This window comes from Trichosurus vulpecula, chromosome 3 (assembly GCF_011100635.1).
Source record: "Trichosurus vulpecula isolate mTriVul1 chromosome 3, mTriVul1.pri, whole genome shotgun sequence".
Classification (NCBI taxonomy): Eukaryota; Metazoa; Chordata; class Mammalia; order Diprotodontia; family Phalangeridae; genus Trichosurus; species Trichosurus vulpecula.
The window spans coordinates 148257010-148282569 of NC_050575.1; the positions used below are offsets into that span (position 1 = coordinate 148257010).

The 25560-nt window shown below is 42.6% G+C and overlaps 1 protein-coding gene across 1 annotated transcript in view; it reads left to right on the forward strand.

The window, feature by feature from the left end:
* The first annotated feature begins 928 nt into the window (after positions 1 to 928).
* The window catches only part of NOD2 (nucleotide binding oligomerization domain containing 2), a 33808-nt gene continuing 9176 nt past the window's right edge, over positions 929 to 25560 (forward strand). Inside the window, exons 1-8 of the mRNA XM_036751274.1 lie at positions 929 to 1396; positions 3158 to 3263; positions 6811 to 8623; positions 11851 to 11934; positions 12095 to 12178; positions 14361 to 14444; positions 17149 to 17232; positions 17375 to 17458. Coding sequence (XP_036607169.1) covers positions 938 to 1396; positions 3158 to 3263; positions 6811 to 8623; positions 11851 to 11934; positions 12095 to 12178; positions 14361 to 14444; positions 17149 to 17232; positions 17375 to 17458 — 2798 coding nt within the window. The 5' untranslated portion in view covers positions 929 to 937. The remainder of the gene's footprint in view (positions 1397 to 3157; positions 3264 to 6810; positions 8624 to 11850; positions 11935 to 12094; positions 12179 to 14360; positions 14445 to 17148; positions 17233 to 17374; positions 17459 to 25560) is intronic.

Here is a 25560-nt window from a genome sequence, read left to right on the forward strand (position 1 = left end):
AAACAGAATTTGAATCCAGGCCTTCCTGATACTCCGGCTGGCCCTCAACTCCACACTGCCTCTCAGCTAACTATAGGCAGGTTGCAAAATGGCAGAACAAAGAGAGGTGGGATCTGTGAGAGTGTGTGTGAGTGTGTGTGTGTGTGTGTGTGGTGGCAGGAAGGGGTGGGAAATAAGGGAAGAAGATGGTGAGAATATGTAAACAGGACCAGCATCTTCGTCTAGTGCTCCATCGTCAGGTACCCACAAAGTTGAAATTGATGCGTCCTGCTTTGGTGTTAAATGTGGGATTCTCTAGGACAGGGTCTGTTTTCATTTTTATCTTTCTATGCCTAACAGCCAGCACAATGCACAGCACATAGAAGGTGCTTAACAAATGCTTGATGAATTGAACCAAAAGTGAGAATCTCCAAGATTTGGGTCTCTCCAAGAGGACAAGGCAGCTTGTGCCTTGTCAGGAGAGGATAGAAAATCAGGGGCCAGATACTCTGGAAACATTCCCCAATAGCCTGGCCCCCTAGAGTTGTACCCAGCCAGTTGAGAGGAAATCACCTCCTCCCATCCATCATACGATGGTCTCCAGAGATTGATTGCAGGGAAAAAATATCAATATGGTGGTAAAATATTTACTTCTAGGGCTCAGGAAACCAGGATTAGATAATTTATTAGGAGTCAGGAGGTATGGGTTATCATCCTGACTCTTCTACTAGCTGGCTGCGTGGCTTTTGACTTAGCTGTTTCCCCTTTTCTGGACCTGTTGCCCCATCCGTAAAATGAACACACTGAACAAGGGGGACCGCAGTTCTAATGTTCTATGATTTTATGATCCTCTAGTTCTTCATGCAGGCTCATTTTATCCCCTGATGTTTGACTGTTCTCAACCCGACTCTTTCAGAGAAACTCAGTATTTGTTTCTCTTTCCTCCCTAGGATGAGAAATGTGCACACAAGAATTTTTCCAGGCTCAGCGGAGCCAGTTGGTGAGGCGGCTGGCCTTGAGGTCATTGGAGAACTTTGAAAGTATCTTGGACTATCTGCTGTCTTGGGAAGTGCTTACTTGGGAGGATTATGAGAGTGTAAGCCTCCCTGGGCAGCCCCTGTCCACGTTGGCTCGACGCCTCTTGGATATTGTCTGGAATAAGGGCGGGCAAAGCTGTGAGCTGCTCTTTGCTGCAGTGCGGAAGGCAGAAGGAGCAGATGAGCAAGCAGAACCGGAAGGCCAGTGGAGTCAGAACATGTCCTGTCCAGCCCAGGACCTGCAGAGACATAGGCCGTTGATTGTCAGGAAAATCTATGGTCATGTGGAAAGCATTTTAAACCTCTTACTTGAACGTGGTTTCATCACCAAGTATGAATGTGATGAAATCAGGCTGCCGATATTTACATCATCTCAACGGGTAAGAACTTGGATGAGAAAAAAAAAATAAAAAAAAAATCATGGGGTGGATATTTAACCAGCAGACAACATGGTACACATAATCATCCCTGCAAACCAATGAGGGTCACAGGACCTGGATGAAATTATCTGTTAAAAATGTTACTATACCTCCAAAAAAAGAAGTGAATAGAGCACCCGCCCTGGAGTCAGGAGGACCTGAGTTCAAATCCTGCCTCAGACACTTGACACACTCACTACCTGTGTGACCTTGGGCAAGTCACTTAACCCCAATTGCCCTGCCTTCCCCCCTCCAAAAAAAATGTTACTATAATGCCGTAGGAGGAATATCACAGGCTCGTAGGACCACAGATTTAGAGCTGGGAGGGATGTCTGCTAGCCCCATCCCTTCATTTTATAGATAAATAAAATAATACCTATGGGGCATCAGGCAATAAAATTGGAGCACAACTTACGGCATCCTTATTATGCTTTTATATAGTGCTTTTGTTTGGTACTTTGCACAACTTTTCCCCAAAGCACTTTTATAGTATGTTACAGCTAGGTACTACAGCAGATAGAGTGCCAGGCCTGGGGTCAGCAAGACTCATCTTCCTGAGTTCCAGTCTGGCCTCAGACACTTACTAGCTGTTTGACCCTGAATTAAGTCACTTAACCCTGTTTGCCTCAGTTTCCTCATCTGTCAAATGAGCTGGAGAAGAAAATGGCAAACCAATCTATTATCTTTGCCAAGAAAACCCCAAAAGGGGTTTCAAAGGGAACAACCAGAACAACTGAGCAACAATAGGATAGCGTCAGATGATAGGATTTTGGCATCTCAAGATTTAAGGCTGGAAGGGAACATAGAGATCTTCCAACCTCTTCATTTTCCAGATGAGGATGGTGAAGTCCGGAGATAACCTCTCAGTGACTTGCCTGAGGGTAACATGGGTAGCAGGGCCAGGATTCATTAAGGGACTCATAGGGACAGCATAGGCTTAGGTTTTCCTTTTTTTTTTTTTTTTTTGGTTTTGTTTTTGGATGGGGGAAGGCAAGGCAATTGAGGTTAAGTGACTTGCCCAAGATCACACGTGTCTGAGGCCGGATTTGAACTCAGGTCCTCCTGACTCCAGGGCCCTACTCCAGGTGCTCTACTCACACACCACCTAGCTGTCCCAATAGGCTTAGATTTTCAAAAGCAAATGCTCCCATTTTGCAGACATCCTTCCCTAGTTTTGTCTCTGACTTAATATCAGTGCAATGTCTTTGGAGTATGTTGGATGTGATAGCAGAGAGAGGTAAGAGGGGCTGGAAATGTAGATGGTTTGTCTCCCAAATCTTTCAAAATGGGACCTTTCATTTTCCTTGAACCAGCCATGTCCCTTGGTTGACCTGCCATGTGCAAAGAGGACTGACCAACGTCAAAGAGAGTGATACGGGATGTGTATTACAGGAAGAGAAACTACAGTGAGGAAATACGGGTTCCTTTAAGGTTTTTCTCACTAAAGTTACTCACTTGGGTATAAACAGGCTATTAGGAAACAGGAGCTTTGCACTACCAGCCTGATTCACCCAGCTCTTAACACGGTGGGCTATCAGTCTTAGCTCAGATGCTCTTGGCATTAGTCATAATATTAACTTTCAAAAACTCCTGATCTTTTCTTGGCATTTGATTGTGGCAGAGAAGAGTAGTGAAATAATAATAATCAGTCAAACGCTTTTCCTTGAGTCATTTTGTGTAAACTTGAGTGAATGTGTAATGGGCTTTTTGTGATTCTCAAAGGCGAGAAGGCTTCTTGATTTTGTGAAAGCGAAAGAAAATGGAGTGGCTCGATTTCTCCTTCAACATGTCCAGCAGTTGCCTGTCCTGCCAGCCCCATTCCCTGATGGTACGTATGTCTGTCTTGGCTCACCAGAAATATAAGGACCTTTCCCCCCAATATAGGTTATTCCTGGGAGAAGGAATTCTGGGTAGTTAAAAAAAATGGCCAAAGCAAGCCTCGCCTCTCCAGCAACATCATTGAGAATACTTATTGTCCTTGAAAACATGGATCACACACTTCAATGTGTATGAGGTGCTGCACAAAGAGTGTGCAGCTCAGCTCCCCGACTGCTGGTACTGTAATAACAGTATCTAGCATTTCTGTCACACGTTAAGGTTTACAAAGCATTTTACATGCTATCATGTTTTATCCTTAAAACAATCCTAGGAGGTAAGCGTTATTATGATCTCTTTTACAGATGAGGAGGTGGAGGCTGAGAGGCATTAGGTCACTCAGCTAGAAAGCATCCGAGTCTGGATTTAAACTCTGCTCTCCCCGACCCCAGGATCATCTATCTACTGTGCCACCTGGCCGCCTCTAGCTTATGGACTTAGGCTGACTGGTACTTTTGTATGAAGCCATAGAAAGGCTGGCCGTAACCATTAATGCAATACACAAGTGGGTAGGTGTAGTAAAGCACTTAAAGCAATACACCAGCATACAGAGCATGGAAATCCATCAGGGTAACTAGGCGGTGTGGCAGATAGAAGGTTGGGCCTAGAGTCAGGGAGACCTGAGTTCAAATCCAGCTCCAGACACTCGTTAGCTGTATGAATCTGGGAAAGTCACTTTGGAAATCATAATAGCACTTACCTCCCACGGTGCTTGTGAGGACCAAACGAGATAATATTTGTGAAGCACTTAGCACAGTGCCTGGCACATAGTAGGTGCTACATACATGTTAGCCATCACAATCATCATCATCATTATTACTTAATACAGTGCCCTCTACACATATTGGCAGTGTGCCCTAGTGGAAAGGACACTGGATTTAGACTTGGGTTCACATTCTGCCTCTATCACACATTTCCCGGGCAAGTCCCTTAATCTCATTGGGGTATTGTTTCCTCATCTGTAAACCGTGAGGGTAGGCTAGGTGGCTTCTGAGCTCCCTTTCGGTCCCAGATCTAGGATTTTATGATCATTAAGAGAAAAGTTTACTTTCCTTGAAAATTTCGAGATGTACTTTGGCACATTCAAAGGCTATTAAAAAAAACAACTTGTCTCGGGAATGAGAGCAAACACGTGCGAAGTCCATCACTTTGACTCCGGATGATGCCACGCTAATTGCCCTTAGAGCATGAGCAATCCTTTAAGTATGCTAGTACTTTGAGAGGAGTGGCAATTTGACGGTTTACTAATTTAGTGGTTGATTAGTCACAAAAGAAATGTGAAATCTTTCATCGAGTGCACACAGCACTTTGTTCTGCAATTTTAGAATACATTTGTCATGTGACATCATGTGGCGTGGTTATCTGTGTTGTGTCTCTCCCCTACTAGACTGAAAGTTCCATAAGGGCAGGTGCTTATCAAAATTTTGGATCTTCCCCAGCATCTAAGATTGTGTTCTTTATTTTTGTTGTTCAGTCCTCTCCAACTCTCTGTGACCCCATTTGGGGCTTTCTTGACAGATGAAGAAACTGAGGCAAACAGGGTTAAGTGCCTTACCCAGGGTCACACATCTAGTAAGTGTCTGAGGCCAGATTGGAACTCAGGAAGATGAGTCCTCCTGACTCCAGGCCTGGCGCTCTATCCGCTACACTACCTAGCTGCCCCAAGTGTTCTCTATATGGTAGGTAATAAATGTTGAACAAATGAATATGTAAATCAGTGATTATACTTAGAAGCCTCTGTTAGGGTGAACTAAATCTCTGGAGTGTCCTGCCCTCCCTACCAGGACTTTGAACAGCTCCTATTTCCAGAAAGGGGAACTTTGTTAAGACATGGGAGGTTATTTATTTAGATTTCTGAGTTAATAAATCTTGCTAAGGACAATTTCCTGAACACTCCCTACTCATGACATTGCTTATTCAATAGGGTTTTATGATAAAATGAACTGAAGATGAAGCAATCCAGGCCACCCCTCTATGTCAAGGCCAGACAAAAGTTAGATAGGTCAGGTATCTCCGAGCTTCCTCTGTGCCCCTTGTCTCTAGCTCTCCCTCTATCACTCCCTGCCACATTCGCCTTTCTCTTTTCTTCTTTCCTTTTTTTTAATTCCTTCCTTACACTTACATTACATTTTATATATGCTTTGTCAATGCTTTAGACCAGGGCTATCCAAAATGGGGCCCACAGGCTGCAGGTGGCCCACAGTGCGATTTTATGCGACCCACCTGTGGGTTTTAATTTTCACAAGCAAAAAAGTAAAATAATAATTTGCATGGAATGCGTATTAGATTTTTTAATTCCATCACTAATAAATAATCTCGTTGATGTTAATTTTCTTTGGTGTTTTTAAGCAGCATTACGCCATTTGTTTCAACAATCCGGCTAGCAGCTGTTGTGGGGGTGAAAGACCAACACAAGCCCAACAACAAGAACGCTACCGGCATGCTGCAAAAGCACAGGTTCTTTTGATCTGCTTTAATAAGGAAAGCCACATTAAGGGGTTGACAAGCTTACTTTAATTCAGCCCACAAATATCATTCACTTAGTTCAGGGGAAAAAACCAGCACCCTGAACTTCAGAGCAAAATACAAAGTACAAACATCGACAGACAGACCTTGTCTGATTCAAATCCCAATACATAGTTACCAGAGTTTAACAGAGTCTCAGCATCCGGGTTACAAGCTGGAGGGCTCTTAGCTACAGCTGCCCAGAGTCTCCGCATCAGCACCACCATGAGTGAGAGCCCCAAACAAATTACAAACATTGACAGACAGACCAAATACAGATTCATAGTTACCAACATCTAGGTTCAGCCCTGGAGTTCATAACGAGGGCTGGCCCAGAGTCACTCATGCCACCACTGCTGTGGGTAAGAGCTATCATAAGAATGTATCGCAGGGAATTTTCAGTTGATCTGTGGGATACGTTCCATCTGTACAATGCAGATTAGTCAGCACACACCTACCTTTATACTGTTGTGTTGTTGCTTTGTTGTTTGGTGTTTGCTTTTGCACTTTGCGCCTTCACCTTTTGCATTGATGATGCATGTTCCCCCACTTTCTATTAGTGTACTGTATTTTTTATTCTGGGTGAGGTCCTCGAATAATTATTTTATTTTAATATGGCCCTAAGATAACCTAAGGTTGGACAGCCCTGCTTTAGACCTACAGCAGCACATCTCAAGGCCCCGTGGATTGCACTGGGGACTAATGGGTTTTCTGACCCAAGGTTTGCTGACCAGGATGTGATTCAGTGATTCAGTGATTCAGTGATTCTGAGAAAGAGATTCCCTGTAGCTGCTGTGCTGCACTTCCTTTTTGTTCAGGCATATCCTAGGGATTCTCTTGGCCTGTGGGAAGGCAGTATTTCTAAGCCTAGATTAACATTTAACCATTTATGATATAAATGACCCTGCACTCCCTAGGGAACCCTGGGGTATCTAAGTCAACATTCATGGCTTCCTGTGTAGGATTCTATTTTTATCTGTTTCTCTTTCTTCCAGCTACTGCATGTAAGAAGTACCTGGCCAAGCTGAAGGCCACAGTGTCAGCCCAATCTCGTTTCCTTAGCACCTATGATGGCACTGAGAACTTATGCCTAGAGGACATATACACGGAGAACATCTTAGAGATTCAGAAGAACCTCGGGGTCAGGGCCCCCAGCCAGAAATGCCACGACACCCTGGAGCTCCTGGACATCTTCAGTGACAGTGGTTGCATCAATGAAGATGCTGACACGGTGCTCCTGGTGGGAGAGGCTGGCAGTGGGAAGAGCACTCTCCTGCAGCAGCTCCATCACCTCTGGGCCACAGGCCGACACTTCCAGGATTTCCTCTTTGTCTTCCCATTCACTTGCCGACAGCTGCAGTCCGTGGACAAGCCTGTCTCTGTGCAGACCCTGCTGTTTGAGCAGTGTTGCTGGCCAGACGAGGGCCAACAGGAGGTCTTCCAGTACCTGCTTGATCATCCTGACCAGGTCTTGCTCACTTTTGATGGGTTTGATGAATTCAAGTTCAAGTTTACAGACAGGGAGACGCACTGTTCCCCAACTGACCCCACGTCTGTCCAGAGCCTGCTCTTCAACCTTCTCCGAGGCAATCTGATGAAGAATGCCAGGAAGGTATTGACGAGCCGGCCCCACGCCATCTCCCCTTTCCTCAGGAAGTACGTGCAGAAGGAACTGAGCCTGAAGGGCTTCTCCCAGGAGGGGATCGAGCTGTTCATGAGGAAGCATCACAGCGACCCTGGGGTCGCGGATCGGATTGTCCATCTGGTGAGAGCTGCCTCGGCCCTGCACGGCTTGTGCCACATGCCTGTCTTCTCCTGGATCGTGTCCAAGTGTCATAAGGAGCTCCTGCTGCATGGCTGTGGCTCCTTGAAGACAACCACAGACATGTATCTTCTGATCCTGCAGCATTTTGTGCTGCACGCCTCCCCTGAGGATGGGGGGTGGCGCCCTGGAACTAGCTCCCTTCGGCCTTGGCTCCCCACCATCCTGCATCTGGGCAGACTGGCCCTGTGGGGCCTGGGCACTTGTAGCTACGTGTTCTCTGCCAAGCAGCTCTGGGAGTCTGGGGTGGAGGAGAAGGACCTTTCCTTGGGCTTCCTGGTGCCATCAAAGAGCTTCTCTCAGGAGAGCTCGGCTCCTGTGGAATTCCTGCACATCACGTTGCAGTGTTTCTTTGCCGCTTTCTATCTACTGCTTGATGCTGATGTCACCCCCTCTGTCATCAGACACTTGTTCAACCATCACAAGAAGCCCAGTCGACCGCTGGCTTGGCTGTTTCCTGTGTCCTGTATCCAGTCCCCTGAGCGAGAGGAGGCAAGTGTCGCAGAACTCCTGCAGAAAGCTGAGCCCCACAACATCCAGATCACTGCTGTTTTCCTGGCTGGCCTGCTGTCCCAGGAGCACTGGGGCCTGTTAGCAGAGTGCCAGGGAGCCTCTACCCCACTTCTCCAAAAGCAGAACCTCACCCGGTGGTGCCTGGCCCGAGGCCTCAGGAGGCACTTCCAGTCTATTCCACCAGCTGTGCCCGGTGAGGTCAAGAGTATGCATGCCATGCCTGAGTTTGTCTGGCTGATCAAGAGCCTCTATGAGATGCAGGACGAGCGCCTGGCCCGGGAAGCTGTGTGCAAGCTGGAGGTTGAGCACCTGAAGGTGACCTACTGCAACATTGGTCCTGCCGAATGTGCTGCCTTGGCTTTTGTGCTGAAGAATCTCAAGCAACCTGTGGCCTTACAACTGGACTACAATTCAGTGGGAGACATTGGTGTGGAGCAGCTCCTGCCATGCCTACATGTCTGCCAGGCTCTCTAGTGAGTACTCCATTTGTGGCCAATCCGTGAACTCCTTTCACTCTGTCCCTCGCATTTTTTCCCACTAACCTTCTCTGTTGTCTTTGGTATTTGTGGGTTAAGAAGTCTGGTAACTGCCACAGCTCACTGATTCAGGGCTCTAGGGCCTATTCCGCCTGGCTCCTGGTCTGGTTGGTCCTGGCGCAGCCCAAGCTGGGCTCTGCTCCTCTCGACTCCCAGCTCCGTGCGATAGACCTTACCCAGTGACCATCCAGGCTGTCCTGGGCTGGAGCCCTGCTTCCCTCTGCTATTTCATGGGGTCTGCAGTTCTAGAATTTGTTCAGAGCCATTTTTATAGGTTTTTGGAGGGACCAGGGGTAGGGGGGAGCTCACACAAGTCCCTGCTTTCCAGCTGCCATCTTGGCTCTGCCCCCCTTAAAGGTAGATTTTGAAGGGATCTCAGAGATTATCCTATCCAACCCCCTCATTTTATAGACCAGAAGAGTGAGGTTCGGAGAGGTTAAGTTATTTGCCTGAGGTCATATAGGTAGTAAGTAGTCCAACCCCTTTATTTTAGGGAGGACAAAAGAATGAAGTTATTTTTCCCAGAGTAGCATAATGAGTTTGTGACAAGGCTGCTTTCTATTGTACCAAATTCTCCCCCATCTCCCAAGAAGCTTCCTCTGAATTATGCCAAGAGAGTCCCTTAGAGACTGTGAGTATGGTTTTATTTTTTAAAATCCAAAGAAATGGTGGCCTAGATCTCTTGGCTTAGATGAGCAGACTGATTTTCCTTTAGGAATTTAATCATGTTGTGTTCTACTCCAGCTTACTCCTGTATTTATAGTCCGAATACCTATCCTCATGCCTGGCACACAGTAGGATCTTGTTGGTTAGTTTCTATTTCTGCCAGTGCAGGAGGATATTATGTACTGAAATAGCCACAGCTCTCTAAAAAACATAGTAAACCACAGGGTGTATTGTAGGTATTGAAAAAATTTTTTTTTCTATCAAATAGGATAAGGCTGCAACATGGTATCCTCCATCCCTCCAACAAAGAAAGGGTCATTTCTTATACATCGGTCTTTTCTTCCCAAGCATTTTATTTTTTTCCATTTACATGTAAAAACGTTTTTAACATTTTTTAAAAATTTTAAGATCTAAATTTTCTCCCTTTCTATCTCTCCTCATTAAAAAGACAAGCAATTTGATATAGGTTATAATATGTCTGTCTTTAGACTTGGGACTCTAGAAAACCTTAAGAAGCATTCTGTAAAAAGCAATCTCCATAAGGGCAGGGAATATTTTTTTTAACTTTTTAGCTCCAATACCTAACATATTCTGGGCTTAATAAACATTCATTGAATTTAAATCCCTTTCTGAAGTTTTTCAGAACCCCTGGTGTGTGTCCTATATGTAAAATCCCAGGGAGCATATTCAGATTAGTTACTTTCCCATGTACGATGGCTCTATGTCTTATCTACTTTCTGATCTTGATCAGAAAATTTATAAGAGATAATGTGTCTGTTGATGGCCCCATAGTTGTTTGTTTTCTTAATCAAGTTTAAAAATCTATAGAAATTATTTTTTATCCTTGGTTTTTTTTGTTTTATTTTGTTGTGGATTTGTTGTTGATTTAACAGTCTAGGGAGTAACCTTTAATTAAATGGGGAGGAAAAATAGTAAAAACAGCTGCTAATCCTTGTCCTTTTGTTAGGTCCTCAGTCCAAGGACTGATCATTTTAACACACCATTCAGGTTCAATTGCCCTCATCCTGCTTGTGGAGGTAGTTACATCGATGGATCCCCTGGCAGGAGGTGGGCGGATTTGATGTCCAGAGTGAGGGTGACCTAATGATGTCTCAAAAGATTTTTCACTCACAGAACCACCTTCTATAAATTGACTGTGGCAGAGTGTCATTTACTTAAACATATGCCAAAGGGAGTAAGTAAGTTGCGCCAAAAACTGACTTACAGATTGAGAGATTCCCAGAATGTTAGCTCTTGAAAGAATATTGGAGATTATTGTTTGCTCAGCTCTCATCCATAAAGTACAGACATTTGCACTATTGGGACAAATGAAAATTAAGTCCCAATATCTGTTGATTTCACTTTTGCAACATCTCTCAAATAAGCTCCCTTCTTTCCTCTGACACTGCCACCACTCCAGTGCAGGCCCTCATCACCTCATGGCTGGACTATTGCAATAGCTTGCTGGTGATGAGAGTGGGGGCAGTGGTGGGATTCAAATGAATTAACAACTGGCTCTCCAGGTAACTGAGTGGAGGCACTGCCCCAGCTGCTGACTTGACAGGCTCAGGTCCTACCCCTGGTAACAACTGGTTCCCAGAACTAAACCTAAAATTAGGTATTGGTTCTACCGAACCGGTGGAAACTGGCTGAATCCCACCATTGGGTGGGGTGGGGTGGTGCCTGCCTACCTCAAGTCTCCCCACTCCAATCCATTCTTTATTCAGCCACTAAAGTGATTTTCCTAAAATGCAGGTCGAATTATCACCACTCCCTCCCCCCAGTACACTCCAGGGGCTTCCTATGGCCTCCAGGAGGAAATACAAAATATTCTGTTGGGCATTCAAAGCCTTTCATAACCTAGCTCTGTCCTCCCTTTCCAGTCTTCTTATACTTTACTCCCTGACACGTACTCTTTGATCCAGTGACACTGGCCTTCTGGCTGTTCTACAAACGAGATGCTTCATCTCCCAACTTAAGGCATTCCCTCTGTGTGTGTCCCCAATGCCTGGAATGCTCTTCTTCCTCTGCTTCAACTACTGGCCTCCCTGGCTTCCTTTAAGTCCCAACTAAAATCCCGTGTTCTAAAGGAAGCCTTTCTCAGACCCTTCATTCCAGTGCCTTCCTTCTGTTAATTATTTCCTGTTTATCCTGTATGTAGCTTGCTTTTTCTGTATTTATTTGCATATTGTCTCTTCCATTAGATTACAAGCTCCTTGAGGGCAAAGGCTGTCTTTGGCCTCTTTTTGTATCCGCAGCACTTAGTGCCTGACACATAGTAGGTGCTTAATAAACATTCATCAATTGATTGACTAAGACGTGTTTAGGTCCAATTCTAATACTATCTGAAAGACTGGGTGGGGCATCTGAGGAATCAGTTTTTAATGGAGTGGATAGTTCTTTTCCCTATCAGGTATCCTATGAAGACCCTTTGCCTCACTTTCATTTCTTCATCGTCTTTTTCTTTTCTTTTCTTTCTTTCTTTTTTTTTTTTTTAGCTTGAGAGATAACAACATTTCTGACCAGGGGATCTGCACGCTGGTTGACCAAGTTCTGCAGTGTGACCACTTTCAGAAGCTTGCGTAAGTAGGATTTCCATCATTGAGCTTGATCTCAGCGCCCTGGAGTGTGGGTTTCTGTCTTTGGGAATGGGGTAGGTACAAGTTAAGAGGCAAATGCAGCTTTGTTCCTGTTTGTGCCAGCTTTCCTTTCATGCTGTGTGTCTCTTGTGAAATTTTTCAGGTTGTTCAATAACAAACTGACGGATGACTGTGCTCACTCTTTGGCCAGTCTTCTCAAGAACAAGCAGAACTTCTTGGCATTGAGGTGAGGAGAGGGGATTCATTTCCCTGAGAGATGCCCTAGCCCTGCTGCCCCAACTCCCTGATAATGATTTCACACTTGAGCTAAGTAAGAAGTAAGGAGCAGGAGTGCCGAGGTCCGATCAATTCCCAGAACTTGTGCTACCATATAATGATTTGAGATTCCAGGATTCATGGAATGCCTGATTATAGGGTAAACCGGGCAAATCCTGGAACGAACAGTGTGATATCCCTTAGGACTTGCTATCCTTATGATTCTTTGGGCTACCTGCCCTCATCCAGGGCAAACAGTCCCTGGGTCATTTCCCCCTGTTCTATGTCTCACACAATCTGGATGCTGCGTAGGCATCATTGTAAATTAGTGATAATTACAGGCTTGTTTTGAGACTTTACTGTAAATTGTGATGCAAGGATGCTGTGGTCCCTCCCACAGCATTAAATTGAAGGTACTTACCTAATCAGGCTTTCTATCTTTTTTTGTACAGAAATAGCCACTCTGGTCAGTAGTAGCTTAGGCAGCACAAACATTAGATGATCTGTGCATCTCTGCTGTAGATCCTACCAGCATGAAACTCACTTGGTCCCATTTCTGTTCTTAATTCCCTGAGAATTTGTTCATTATTTGCAGTTGGCTTACTTTTCTGATTATGTGGGAGCTTAGATTTAGAGCTGGTAGGGGTCTTGGAGATCATCTAGTCCAATGTCATCATCTTACAGAGATGGAAAAACGAGGTTGCCTGTGTATGGGAAACTGAGGCCCAGACCAATTAAGTGGATAGCCTGAGGTCACATAAGTAGTAAGTGGCAGTGTCAAAATGTGAATCTAGGTCCCTGACTCCAAATCCAACCCTCTTCCCCCTGTTGTACTACTCTTGTTTTTAAAGTTTGGAGAAGCATTAAAAGTTGGTAAAATGATCATCTTCCTCCCTTGCTGTTTGTTGGACTTAATCTTATTCACTTGTTCACCTACTTTCATTTCCTCTTTATGTTCTCTGGCCATTGCTGAGGCCAAGGTTGAAGGATCAGTCTTTATGCAGCGAAATTAACAGTAAAGAAAAAATGGATTCATAGACATAGGTTGAGTTCCTAAACACCTTTGGATAATTTGAAATAACAGAGAATTTGAAAAGAGCTTTGGGTTTGGAACAAGAGAACCTAAATTCAAATTTCAGCTTTTTAGCTGAAGCAAATCATTATGTCCCTCTGGTCCTTGGTTTTCTCACCTATAAAATAAGAGTGTTGGACCATTAGACAATCTCTGAGTTCCCTTTTAACTGACCCATCCTATCCTATGGTCCTAAGCCCCTCCCTGTTATGTGATATGCCACTCAAAGCATGTGCTCTGTGGTTGTTGGGTGGATCAAGACCTGCCTGAATAGGCCCTGGGGTTTCTGGATGTGGCTTCTGTCTTCTGACTCTTCGGTGCTTTCCTGGTCAAGTCCTTCCCTTCTGCTTTGGCTGGGTCTCTGCTAAATTGACAGCGTCAGTCTCTGGGGCATAGGGGTAGCAGGCTCAGAGAGTTTATAAGAAACATACTTTCATTCTACCAGCTCTACCAGTCACATCTTCCTCCCCTCCCCTGTCTCATATCCCTCTCCAGGGCATTTGTGACAGGTAAAGGTTACCTGCAGTCAGATTCCAGAAGAGGAAAATGAATCTCAAGAGATTGAGGCTTGTCTTTGTAGAGGCACCAAGTCAGTGACTAAAGCAAAGAGGGACATGACTCATTTTCTCTAGTCTGGCCTCTCCCTTATGGTTGGGAAGAAACCACCATCTATTTTGACCCTCTCTCCCTCCTTGCATCCTTATACCCATTATGCTTTGCTTGATTTTTTTGTTATTCTGGTTTTTTTTCCTCTTGCTGGTAGGAAATGAAATTATATCAGACTTTTAAGCAGGCCAGTATGGTCAAGTTAAGAAATGACTACTTTTTCTTAAAAAAAGAGCAGTGACTAAATCCAGAGTCGATCCAGGAACTTGTTATTCTACCCTCTCCTAGCTAATCTGGCCTCCATAAAATGAACCTGCCGACCTCCTTGGCTTGGAAGAGCAACCAGGAGGCACATCCAGGTTTTCTGTGCTTTGTAAATCTTAAAGTAATGTAGAAATATTCAGAGTTAAGATGATTATAATTATTCCTGCCTGCCTTTCAAGATGTGTGGATTGAGATTACTTTTAAATTCCAGGTTGGGGAACAATCACATTACTGCAGTGGGAGCCAAGGTGTTGGCAGAAGGCCTGAAACACAACGATTCCCTTCAGTTTTTGGGGTAGGTTGTGCTACCAGGAAATGGAAGAGGAGACCATTCAGAACCTCCACAGGTCAATCTTCAGTTGTTTTAAGTTTCATGCACATGAATGTGCATGTACATATGTATGAATGTATGCACGTGTGTGTGTGTGTGTGTGTGCGCGCGCGCGCGAGCATATTAGAAGTCCATTTCAGACCCAGAGAAATAGTTGCTGGGTGTTTCCTCAGAGGGTAGGAGAGAGGACTGACCTTGTAGCTATAATTCAGCACCTCCTCAGGCAGCTCATTTTGGACATCTTGAATTGTTAGGAAGCTTTTTTCCCCCTAACATCAAAGGCCTCACTTTGTCTCTTTACGACTTATGGGTTTTGCCCTCTGGGCCAAACGGAACAAGTCTAATCCTTCCTTCATATCAGGGGCATTCAAATACTTGAGGATGGCTCTCATAGCAGCATCTATTTGAAACTGGGAGGGTACTTGGAAGTCTTCTAAACTCACTCTTTTATTGGCATGGGACTACACCTGCGATTTCATTCATGTAGAGGAAATGCCCTCTACCAGTGGGGGTGAGGAGTGCATCTTATAGTCATAGAAAGTCACCTGCAGCACTGAGAGGTTGAGTGACTTGTTTAGGACAGGATTTGTTAAAGGTAGGAGTTGAACACAGGTCTTTCTGACTCTGAAGCCAGCTCTGTCTTCTCTCTGCCATGTTACCTCTCTGTAATCCTTTTAAGCAGTATATTGTTAGTATAACTCACAATTATATCAAGCCTTCCTCATAATGACCTTTGAGATAGGTAATAAAACTATTATTGTCCTCATTTTACAAGTGAGAAAACTGAAACCTTCGTTTTGTTAGGTTTCAGCAGACTGAAAAGGAAGCAGATGATGAAAAAAGGGAAGTTGAGTTATAGATGCTGGATCCTAGGCAAGAGTTAAGATCTAAGGATATAGGGAAGTTCCAGTCAGTATGTTTGGTCATGAGATTGAAAGGATTCCCTCTCATACATGGCGTACCCAGAGGAGATAAGGATAGAAGGGAGAAAATAGGAGGCTAGGAATGGGGGGAGTCCTTGTGGCTCCTTTCGCTTAGCATAGGAACCCTGTCATGAGGCCTGTCCTTACCTGCCTCAAAACATAATGGCTTCGCAGTATTACCAGTATCTATCTATCTATCTATCTATCTATCTATCTATCTATATCTATATCTATTTATCTACATCTCTATCTATATCCATATCTATATCTATCTATCTGTATCTATCTGTCTATATCTATATCTGTCTATATCTATCTATCTATATCTATATTTATCTATCTATCTATATCTATATCTATCTATCTATCTATCTACATCTCTATCTATCTATATCTATATCTATCTATCTATATCTATATCTATATCTGTCTATATCTATCTATCTATATCTATATATATGTGTGTGTGTATATGTATATATGTATATGTATACACACACATGTGTGTGTGTGTGTATGTGTGTGTATGAAACGGAAGTCTTGACTTAGCAGTCAGTGTGGAAAAGGCCCCAGGGTAGGTCAGCCAAGTGCTAGCCATGTAGGGGTTACCAAAAAAAGGTCAATGTTAGTTTAAGGGACATTAAAAGTAGACTAATGTTCTGAAGCAAGGAGGTGACGGTTTCACTGTCTGTTCTGTGTTGGTCAGATCACATCTGTAGTATTGTGTCCAGTTGTGGCTACCACGTTTTAAAGAGGACTTCAATAAACTGTGTATAACAAGAGTTGGGTGTCGAAGATGGTTAAACATCATAGGATCCTAGATCAAGGACTTGGAAGGGACCTCAGCTATCGTCTAGTCTGACATCTGTATTTTACGGGCAAACAGCTCAGGGAGTCTAGGTAACTTATGAAGGTCGCACAAGTAAGAAATAAGAGAGATGAGCCTGAAGGAATGAAGGAAGAGGCATGATGGAAATAGAATCAGTAAGATTTGGCGAGTGATTGGCTCTGTGGTGTGAAGGAGAGGGAAGAAATCAGGATGGTGTCAAGATTTGGAGACAGGATATCCAGGAAGATATTAATACAAAAATAGAAATTGAGAAATTAGGATGAGGAGCGGGTTCTGGGGAAAGTAGTTCTATTTTGGACATATTGAATTTTAGATAATGGCAGGAAACATCCAGATGGAGTTGCCCAGCTAGCAGATGGAAGTGTGGGACTTTAGGGTAGAATTTGGGGCTAGAATCAAAGATTTGGGAGTAATCTACATAGAGGGGATGATTAAAACTCTGAGAAGAGATGAAATTACTAAAGGAGAAAAAAACAGGAGGGCCAAAGTGGAGCTTTCTGGAATACTTAGGGAATGAGAGGAGGAAGAAGAATCAGTGAAAAACCAAGAAAGAATGGTCAGAGAGATGGAAGGAAAACTAGGAGAAAGTAATGCCAGAGAATATTCACATTCAGCATGAAATTCCCATGTCATTCACTTAATGTTGAATGTACCAAGATCTTTTCAGGCCCTGCCTCTTTTCCTTCTTATGAGACCTCAGCCTATGTTGGGCTAAAAAGAAAATCCCCTCTTGATTTTTTCATTTAAATATATCATTATTACACTGTAGTATTGTCTCTGCAGGGCATGAAAGCCAAATGGAGCCTTGGGAATATTTGAGATGGTACTTTTTCCTTCATCCAGAATCATGAAGTGGAGTTATTATGCTGGCTTATGTGGATGCTTTTCATTTCAGTCTCTGGGGCAATGCAGTGGGAGATGAAGGAGCTCAGGCACTCGCATCCGCCCTACATGACCACCGCAGCTTGAAGTGGCTCAGGTGATACTGGGATCTTTGTCCTGTTGGAGAAGAATTTGGGGTGGGAGAATTTGAGAGGGATGGAGGAAAGGGGGCAGTGGAGAAGTTGTGTCAGGGTGGATATCCAATGGCTATTGCCCTCTTGCTTCTGTGCTCTATATAGCCTGGTGGGGAACAACATTGGCAGTCTGGGTGTCCAGGCCTTAGCTCTAATGCTAGAGAAGAACGTTTCGCTGGAGGATCTCTGGTAAGTATTAAGTGTTTACTGTACCCTTATGCCAGGGAGGGATGCCCTAGCCAGGTGGGGCAGAAAAGTGCCCAGGGCTAGAGCATTTTATGTAATATTCAGCTTCTAATTAGCTGCACTAATGGAAGGGAGCAGTTGTTTTAGTAAAGAGTAGCTAATCCATTCTTAATTTATGGGGAATTTTAGAATGTTACAACCCTACTGTGAAGCCATTTGATCCTGGTGCTCCAGAAGGAAAGATTTATGTAGATATCTGAGAAAACACTCATTTGCCAGAAAAAGTCTGTTTCAGGTCCAGGGTGGCCACTTTTTTTTTATATATTTTTTAAATTTATTTAACATATGTAGTTTTCAGCATTGATTTTCACAAAAGTTTGAATTACAAATTTTCTCCCCATTTCTACCCTCCCCCCCCACTCCAAGATGGTGTATATTCTGGTTGCCCTGTTCCCCAGTCAGCACTCCCCTCTGTCACCCCACTCCCCTCTCATCCCCTTTTCCCTGCCTTTCTTGTAGGGCAAGATAAATTTCTATGCCCCATTGCCTGTGTATCTTATTTTCTAGTTGCATGCAAAAACATTTTTGTTTGTTTTTGAACATCTGTTTTTAAAACTTTGAGTCCCAAATTCTCTCCCCTCTTCCCTTCCCACCCTCCCTCCCTAAGAAGTCAAGCAATTCAACATAGGCCACATGTGTATCATTATGTATAACCCTTCCACAATACTCATGTTGTGAAAGACTAACTATATTTTGCTCCTTCCCAACCCATCCCCCTTTATTGAATTTTCTCCCTTGACCCTGTCCCCTTTCGAAAGTGTTTGTTTTTGACTACCTCCACCCCCATCTGCCTTCCCCTCCATCATCCCCCCCCATTTTTTTATCTTCTTCCCTCTTCTTTCCTGTGGGGTAAGATTCCCAATTGGGTATGTATGGTATTCCCTCCTTAGGCCAAATCTGATGAGAAGGGTGGCCACTTTTACTGAGCCAGATGGTTAGAAGAGGAATTGCCCCACCAATAGAATTCTCTGCCTTTGCTATACTCATTTTACATCATTGCAACTATAATTTCTTCTTATTTCTTTTATTTGCTTCTGATCTTGCTTGGTAACCCTATGAGATCTATTGCAGGCAGAATCTACTTTTAAAAATCTAGGTACAATTATATCATACAAACAATAATATACAAACTTGTTCTATATACTGTGATCCCTTCACAAAAAAATGGAAAGGAATTTCTCTTCTAGATCACATCATTTAACAACAAGTTCCCTTATTCTCAATCTCTTATTTATTTTCCTACCAATAAAAATTTATTATTATTAAATTTAGTTTTTTAATTAGCAAAAACTGCCTTTTTATTTTCCTCCCTCATAAAGAATAAAAGAAAAACAAAATTCCTGCTACAAACATGTATAATGAAACCAAGCAAATTTCCACATTACCCATTTACAAAAGAAAAATATATAAATATATACAAACATATTTTATATATGCACATTTACACTGTGTGTATGTGTGTGTGTTTCATTCTGTACTCTGGGTCTTGCTCCTCTCAATCAGGAGGTGAGCAATATGTTTCATCATTAGCCTTCTGGAATCATGGTTGATCATCATGCTGATCAGAGCTTCTAAGCACTGTTTGTCTTTACAATTTGTATAAACTATGCTGGTTCTGTTCACTTCACTCTGCATCAGTTTCTCTGAAACCACCCCCTTCATCATTTCTTATAGCATAGCAGTATTTCATTATGTTTATTCACCATAACTCATCTAGATGTTTTCCCCATGGATGGTCACCCCCCTCAGATTCCAATTCTCTGCTATCTCAAATAGAACTATAAATATTTTTTTACATCCTTAGTTAGTGTTTGTTTTGCTTAGGACTAATTCTTTCTTTAAACTACCCTCCCTTTATTTCCACTTTCTCCCACTTCCCCTATTTGTCTGTTGAATGAAATGTATTTATATACCCACCTGTGGGTGTTTGTCCTTCCTTTGCTCAATTCAGATGGCAGTGAAGTTTGAAGTGTCATATTCCCCCACCCCGTCTATATAATAGTTTTCAACTTGCGATACCTTAGATGATTTTTCTTAACTTTCCCCTTTCTGTTCCCTTCCGGAAATATCTCCCCCACCCCCACTTCAATGTATTCCTCTTCCCCTCTCTTTCCATTCTTCTTTTAAGATATCAATATATAATAGAGCCACTCCGAGGTCTTCTATCTAATTAGACTCCCTCTAAAATCCTTGATGTTGATAAGCTTTAGAGGGAACACATGTATCATTTCCCCATATTAAAATTTAAATCGTTTATTCTTGTTTAGTCTCTTAACACTTTTCATTCATGCTTACCTTTTTTATGTTTCTTTTAATTCTTATATTGGAACTTCAAAGTTTCTATGCAGCTCTGGTCTTTCTATCAAGAATGTTGGAAGTCCTCTGTTTTATTAAAGGCTTATTTTCCCCCTGTATTAGTCTTAATTTTGCTGGTAAGTTATTCTTGGTGGAAAGCATTTGCCTTCTGAGATATTGGATTCCAAGCTCTCTGCTACTTTATGGTGGTGGCTGCTAAATTGTGTAATTTTGACTATGGCTTCTCAGTACTTGAATTCTTTCTTTCTGATTGCTGGCAGTATTTTTTCTTTGACCTGGAAGTTCTGGATTTGGGCGATAATGTTCTTAAGAGTTTTCACTTTTCAGTTTCTTTCAGTAGGTAATTGATGGATTCTTTCTATTTCTACTTCGCCCTCTTTTTCTAAGAGTTCTGGTTAGTTTTAAGATTTCTTGAAATAAAGTGTGTAGGCTCTTTTTTGGTCATGGGTTTCAGGTGGTTCTTAATTCTTAATTTTTTCTCTATGTCTTTTCTATGTCTGTTGTTTTTGTTTTGAGGTACCTGACATATTTTTCTATTTTTTCAGCCTTTTGACTTTGTTTAGATATTTATTGTTTTGTCATGGAATTATTGACTTGTATTTGGTCCATTCTAATTTTCAAGGAATTTATTGTCTGAGCAAAAAATTTGTACAAATTGTATAGTCTGGCTGTTAATTACATTTCCAGTTCTTTCTTCCATGACTCTCATTCTTTTTCCTTTAGCTCTCTCGTTTATTGAAAAAAAAACAACTTTATTTCTTTAAAATAAAGCAAACTCTTGCTTTCTCTTCCAGAAATTCTACTTGAATTTGTGCCCAAGCTATGTTTTTCTTTGATGTTTTGCTTGTAGATGTTTTGGAGTCATTACCTTCTGTGTTTGCATCTTGAGTGTCTCTGTTACTTACCTTGATAGCTTTCAATAGTGAGACACCTCCACCTTTTTTTCTTTTGTTAGCTCATTCCTTCAGCATACTTTCTGACGTTAGACTTTATCCTAAGACCAAACTCTAAGCACTTATGGAGGGAAAATCTGGGCTAGTTCTATTGCTGCTTTCTTGGGGTACTGAGTATTGTGTTATTCTCAGATATCAGGGACAGTTCAGGCCAAGGGACCTGAAAGCTTTCAAGTGCTCTCAAAGTAGACTGACACAGGGCAAAGGCTGATCACTGTTCCTCTGGTCTGAGCTCTTTAGTTCTTGACTTGGGTTTGCATCTTAGCAACAGCAGATTGCTGCTAGATTCTGCCACTATCAGCTATCTGAAAAACTGTTAGTTCAGAGTAATAGAACTGTAGGCTCTAGCTGGATTCCTTCCCTGGTTATTCCCCTGTAATCTTCAGAATGGACTTGTAACTAGAACTGAGGTCTTGCTATGTTCCTGGGGCTCCAAGCCACATAGCGCCTGCTTATTTCTCAATTTGCTTCTTGCTCAGCACACTGTCCAAGGTCTGTGACCATGCCCTACCCTGATCTACCATTGGTCGCCTCCTCTGTCCACTGTGGTTCTGTGACCCATAACTGGGTAGTGGCATGGTATGGGCCGGGAATCTTGTCTTGACCTTAGGCAAGGTCCCTGAGTGCTAGAACGCTCTGAGGGTGCACACTTGGCCAGACCCCCATCCCTAGGTCCATAGAACTCTCTGTCTCCCTTTGTTGACCTGGGCTGGACAAGTCACTGTGACTTTTTCTTGGATTTCTCCATAAAGATTTGTTTACATACATTTTCTAGATCTGTTTGGAGTTTTTTTGCGGGGGGGAGTAGGCGAGCTTGTTGTACTTCTTCCTGCAACTCCACCATCTAATCTCTATTCCCCTCCTCTCCCAGTCCCTTGTTCATTAAGAAGTAGGCCTTAGAGCACCTCTTGTGCTATCAGTCAAAAAAAAGTGGAGTATGGACAGGAGCAGAAGTGAAGGGTCTTAGGATCCTTTTGTTATTGATTTATTATTAGTTTTTAGAGAAGAATGTTTTACTCAAAGCAGGTGGCAAACAAGACAACTTTGAATGAGTTATCATTGATGGTAAAGAACTCTGTAAATCCCAGAGTTGTGGCTCGGTAAGAGGACTCTTAATTGATGTCTGCATAAATCCTGTCTTTTTGTCTTTCTCCTGTGTTCTTTGCTGATTTCAGGGGAGCTGGGATTGGGAAGCTGGGGGTGGTTTTCTCTCTGTGGTTCTTCATGGCTCTCCAGAGCTTTGATAGCAGGCCCATCCTTTGTACAGGTTTTAGCTTTGGTGCAGGAGGGTTGGATACTGTGGTATATTGTAAAGCACACTTGACTTGGGCATATGTCCCAAGTCTATGACTGATGAGCTGTATGAACTTGAACTTGAGCTAGGCACTTACCCTCTGTCTCTGGGAGCTCCTTTTATAAATAACTTGCTTTATGAGCTGTAACATGCTATATAAATAGGAGTTATTTTTCTTACCATTTTTTCAGAGCAGGTCCTGGGTGGTTTAGAAAACTTATGCATTTCCATCCATGATTTGATCCATTTTCCTAACATTCTAGGCCAGCAGTCAAGCAGGGTTAAGGACATAGGTTAAAGCTGATAGGAATTTGAACTAGCATCTATCCCTGACTATATCATTGATGCTTATGCAGTAGTTTTTTCTCTCTTGTTATTTGTGATATTGTGAATGAATATTACAGTGAGTTTATGGTCCCGAGTATTTCGAGTGCCTTTGCTTACATTGTAGAAAAGACTCTTACTCGGATCTGGGTTGGATTGAAGATTTTGAATTTTATTTCTCCCTCTGCCATAGCTGCCATTTCCTCCCAAAATACCTCATCCATATTTTGTATATATGTATATCCTCATATGTTGTTCCTGAGAGAATATGAGTTCCCTGAGGGCAGGGAGGTTTCATTTTTGATTTTATGTCCCCTGCCCCTGCCCTAACGCCTGCCACATTTTTGTCAGTTAATAAATGCTTGATTGATCGACTGGAACCCGGGCTTGAGAAGACCTTATAGAGCTGTGAAGTGAGAGGGAAGCTGACCCAGAGTGAGAAAAGTGAGCCATGAATAATCTTCATACATATAATTCCGGAATCATAGGGTCACAGAATCTAAGAGTTGGGAGAAACCTCACAGGGCTTCTAGATCAACCTGAACCTGAACAGTGTAGCCAAGTGGTCCTCGAATTGTGCAAAGACCTCTAGGAATAGGAGTCCACTCCCTTCCAAAGCATTTGATTAGGGGAGGTGATATGTACATATAAAAGTATATGCAAAATAAATGCAAATTTTCAGGGGGGAGGTAGGGGAGACACTAACAAGCCAGGAGGATGAGGAAAAATGGGGTTCAACTTGAGCTTTAAAGAAAACTAGGGATTCTAAGAGACAGAGGGCAGGAGGGACTGCATTTCAGCCATGGGAGATAGTTTAGGCAAAAGCATGGAGATGAGATATTATGTGTAAGGAGTGGAGGGGGGGGAAGAGGGAGAGGAGCAATAATGTTTAATTAGCCTGGAAAGGTAGGTTGGAGCTAGATTATGAAGGCCTTTAAATGCCCAACAGAGGAGTTTATATTTTATCCTAGAGGTAAGAGGGAGCCAGTATACTTTATTGAGTAGGGGAGTGCCATAGTCCTGCCTGTGCTTTTGGAAGGTCAGTGGCAGCTGTGTAGAGGATAGATTGGAGAAGAGAAAGGTTTATGGCAAGGAAACCAATTAGAAGGCCATTGCATTAGTCCAGGAAGGAGAGGTTATGAAGGCCCAAACCAGCATGGTGGCCATATGAGTGGAAAGAAAGAATCAATAAGACCTTGGCAACTAATGGAATGTAGAGAAAGAAGTGAAATGGGTCCAGGATAGAATCTTGGAGTACACCCATGGTTAAGGGTTGGGATGTGGAAGGTGATTCAGTAAAGGAGATCAAGAAGGAACAGTTAGACAGAAATTAGAAATTAAAACAGAACAGTTAGGAGAAATGAGAGATAGGTGCTCTGAAAACCCAAAGAAGAGAGAGTATCTAAAAGGAGAAGGTTGGCAGCAGTGTCATATGCTGCAAAGAAAGGTCAAGAAAGATGAAGCCTAAGGAAAAAAAACCAGCAGATTTTGCAATGAAGAGATTATTTAGAAAGAGTAGTTTCAATTGATTGATGAAATTGGAAGCAAGATATCAGGGAGCTCAGAAGTGGAGTGGGAAGATAGGAAGTAAAGGCACAGACAGCCTTTTCTTTTTCCTCTAGGAGTTGTGCTATGAAAGGAAGGAGAGGAATTATTTGATAGCTTGAGGTGATGCTAGGGTTAAGTGATGGTTTTTTAAGCATGGAGAACATCCTGGACCCTTTTGTAGGCAGCTAAGAATGAGCCAGTAGATAGAGACTGAAGATAAGGGGGATGGATAGGAATGATTTGGGGGGTATTTTGCCTAAGAAGATCAAAGGAAATCGTATTTTGCCTAGATTTTCTCTGAACTCTTTGAAATGTTTTCTCTGAATTTAGGGTGCATGTCAGACTATGGCCACTTTCATCTCCTTCACTGCAATAATTGCTAAGATGGAATGGTGACTTTCTAAGGTTCCTATGATTTTCACCTCAGCTATTAGTTCCTGTTTATTGATTGGAATCAGATCCAGAATTCAAGTTTCCCTTGCTCATTTTTTTTACCTTTTGAATGGTAAAATTATCATAACAGATGTCAAATTATTAGCAGCTTTGATACTGGCAGAGAGAACACTCTAACAAATGTCTGGATAATTTGAAGTCCCCAATCACTATTAAAACATGCCTAAATGCCTGGCTTGTGATCTGTTTCCTGAACATCTCATTTTTTCCTGTTTCTTTCTAGGTGGTCTGTAGCATATTCCCTTAAATATTTTTTTCAGTTTTTATTCATTTACAAAGAGATCTCTCTCCCTCCCCTAGCCAATGGACCATCCATTATAACAAAGAATTTTTTAAAAGAGAAAGAAAGTTTGGTAAAATTAACACATTAACTATGTCTGGCAATATATGCAATGTCCTATGCCTATGGTCCCTACCTCTGTAAAGATGAGAGGGAGATGCATTTTTCTCCTTTCTTCTTTGGGGCCAAACTTGGTCATGATAGTTATGCAGAGGTTAGTTTCTTTGATTCTTTGATGTTGCTGTGGTTGTTTACATCATTGAAGACACTATCTAATATTATCTTCATGTTCCTGCTTTTTTCACTTTCATCAATTCAGGTCTTTCCATGAGTCTCTCTATTTTCCATATCCATTATTTCTTATGATACAATAATATTCCACTCAATTCATGTATTACAACTTGGTTAGTCATTCCCTGCTGTTCTACTTAAAATACTGCTTTTGTTTCTGCCTCATGTTGATCTTTACTCATAAGCTCTAGGTCCTGGATTTTTGCATATTCCTTTCTAGTCAATTAAATTCAGCAAGCATTTAATATACACCTACTCTCTGTTAGGTATTGAGGCTTCAAAGACAGAAACAAAACGGTCCCAGCTAGAGAGGCTTACATTCTACTACTATATGGATAAATAAATACAAAATATATGCAAAGTGACTACAAAGTAGTCTTGAGGGAGGGAGACTGCTAAAAACTGGGGAAATTAAGAAAGCCCTATTGTAGTAGGCAGCCTTTGAACTGAGCCTTCGAGGGAGCTGGAGATTCCAAGAGGCAGTGGTAAGGAGGGAGAGGGTTCCAAATTCGAGGGACAGCCTGAGCAAAAGCACAGAAGCCGAAGATGAAGTGTGATGTTTGGAGAACTATACATTAATGTATGT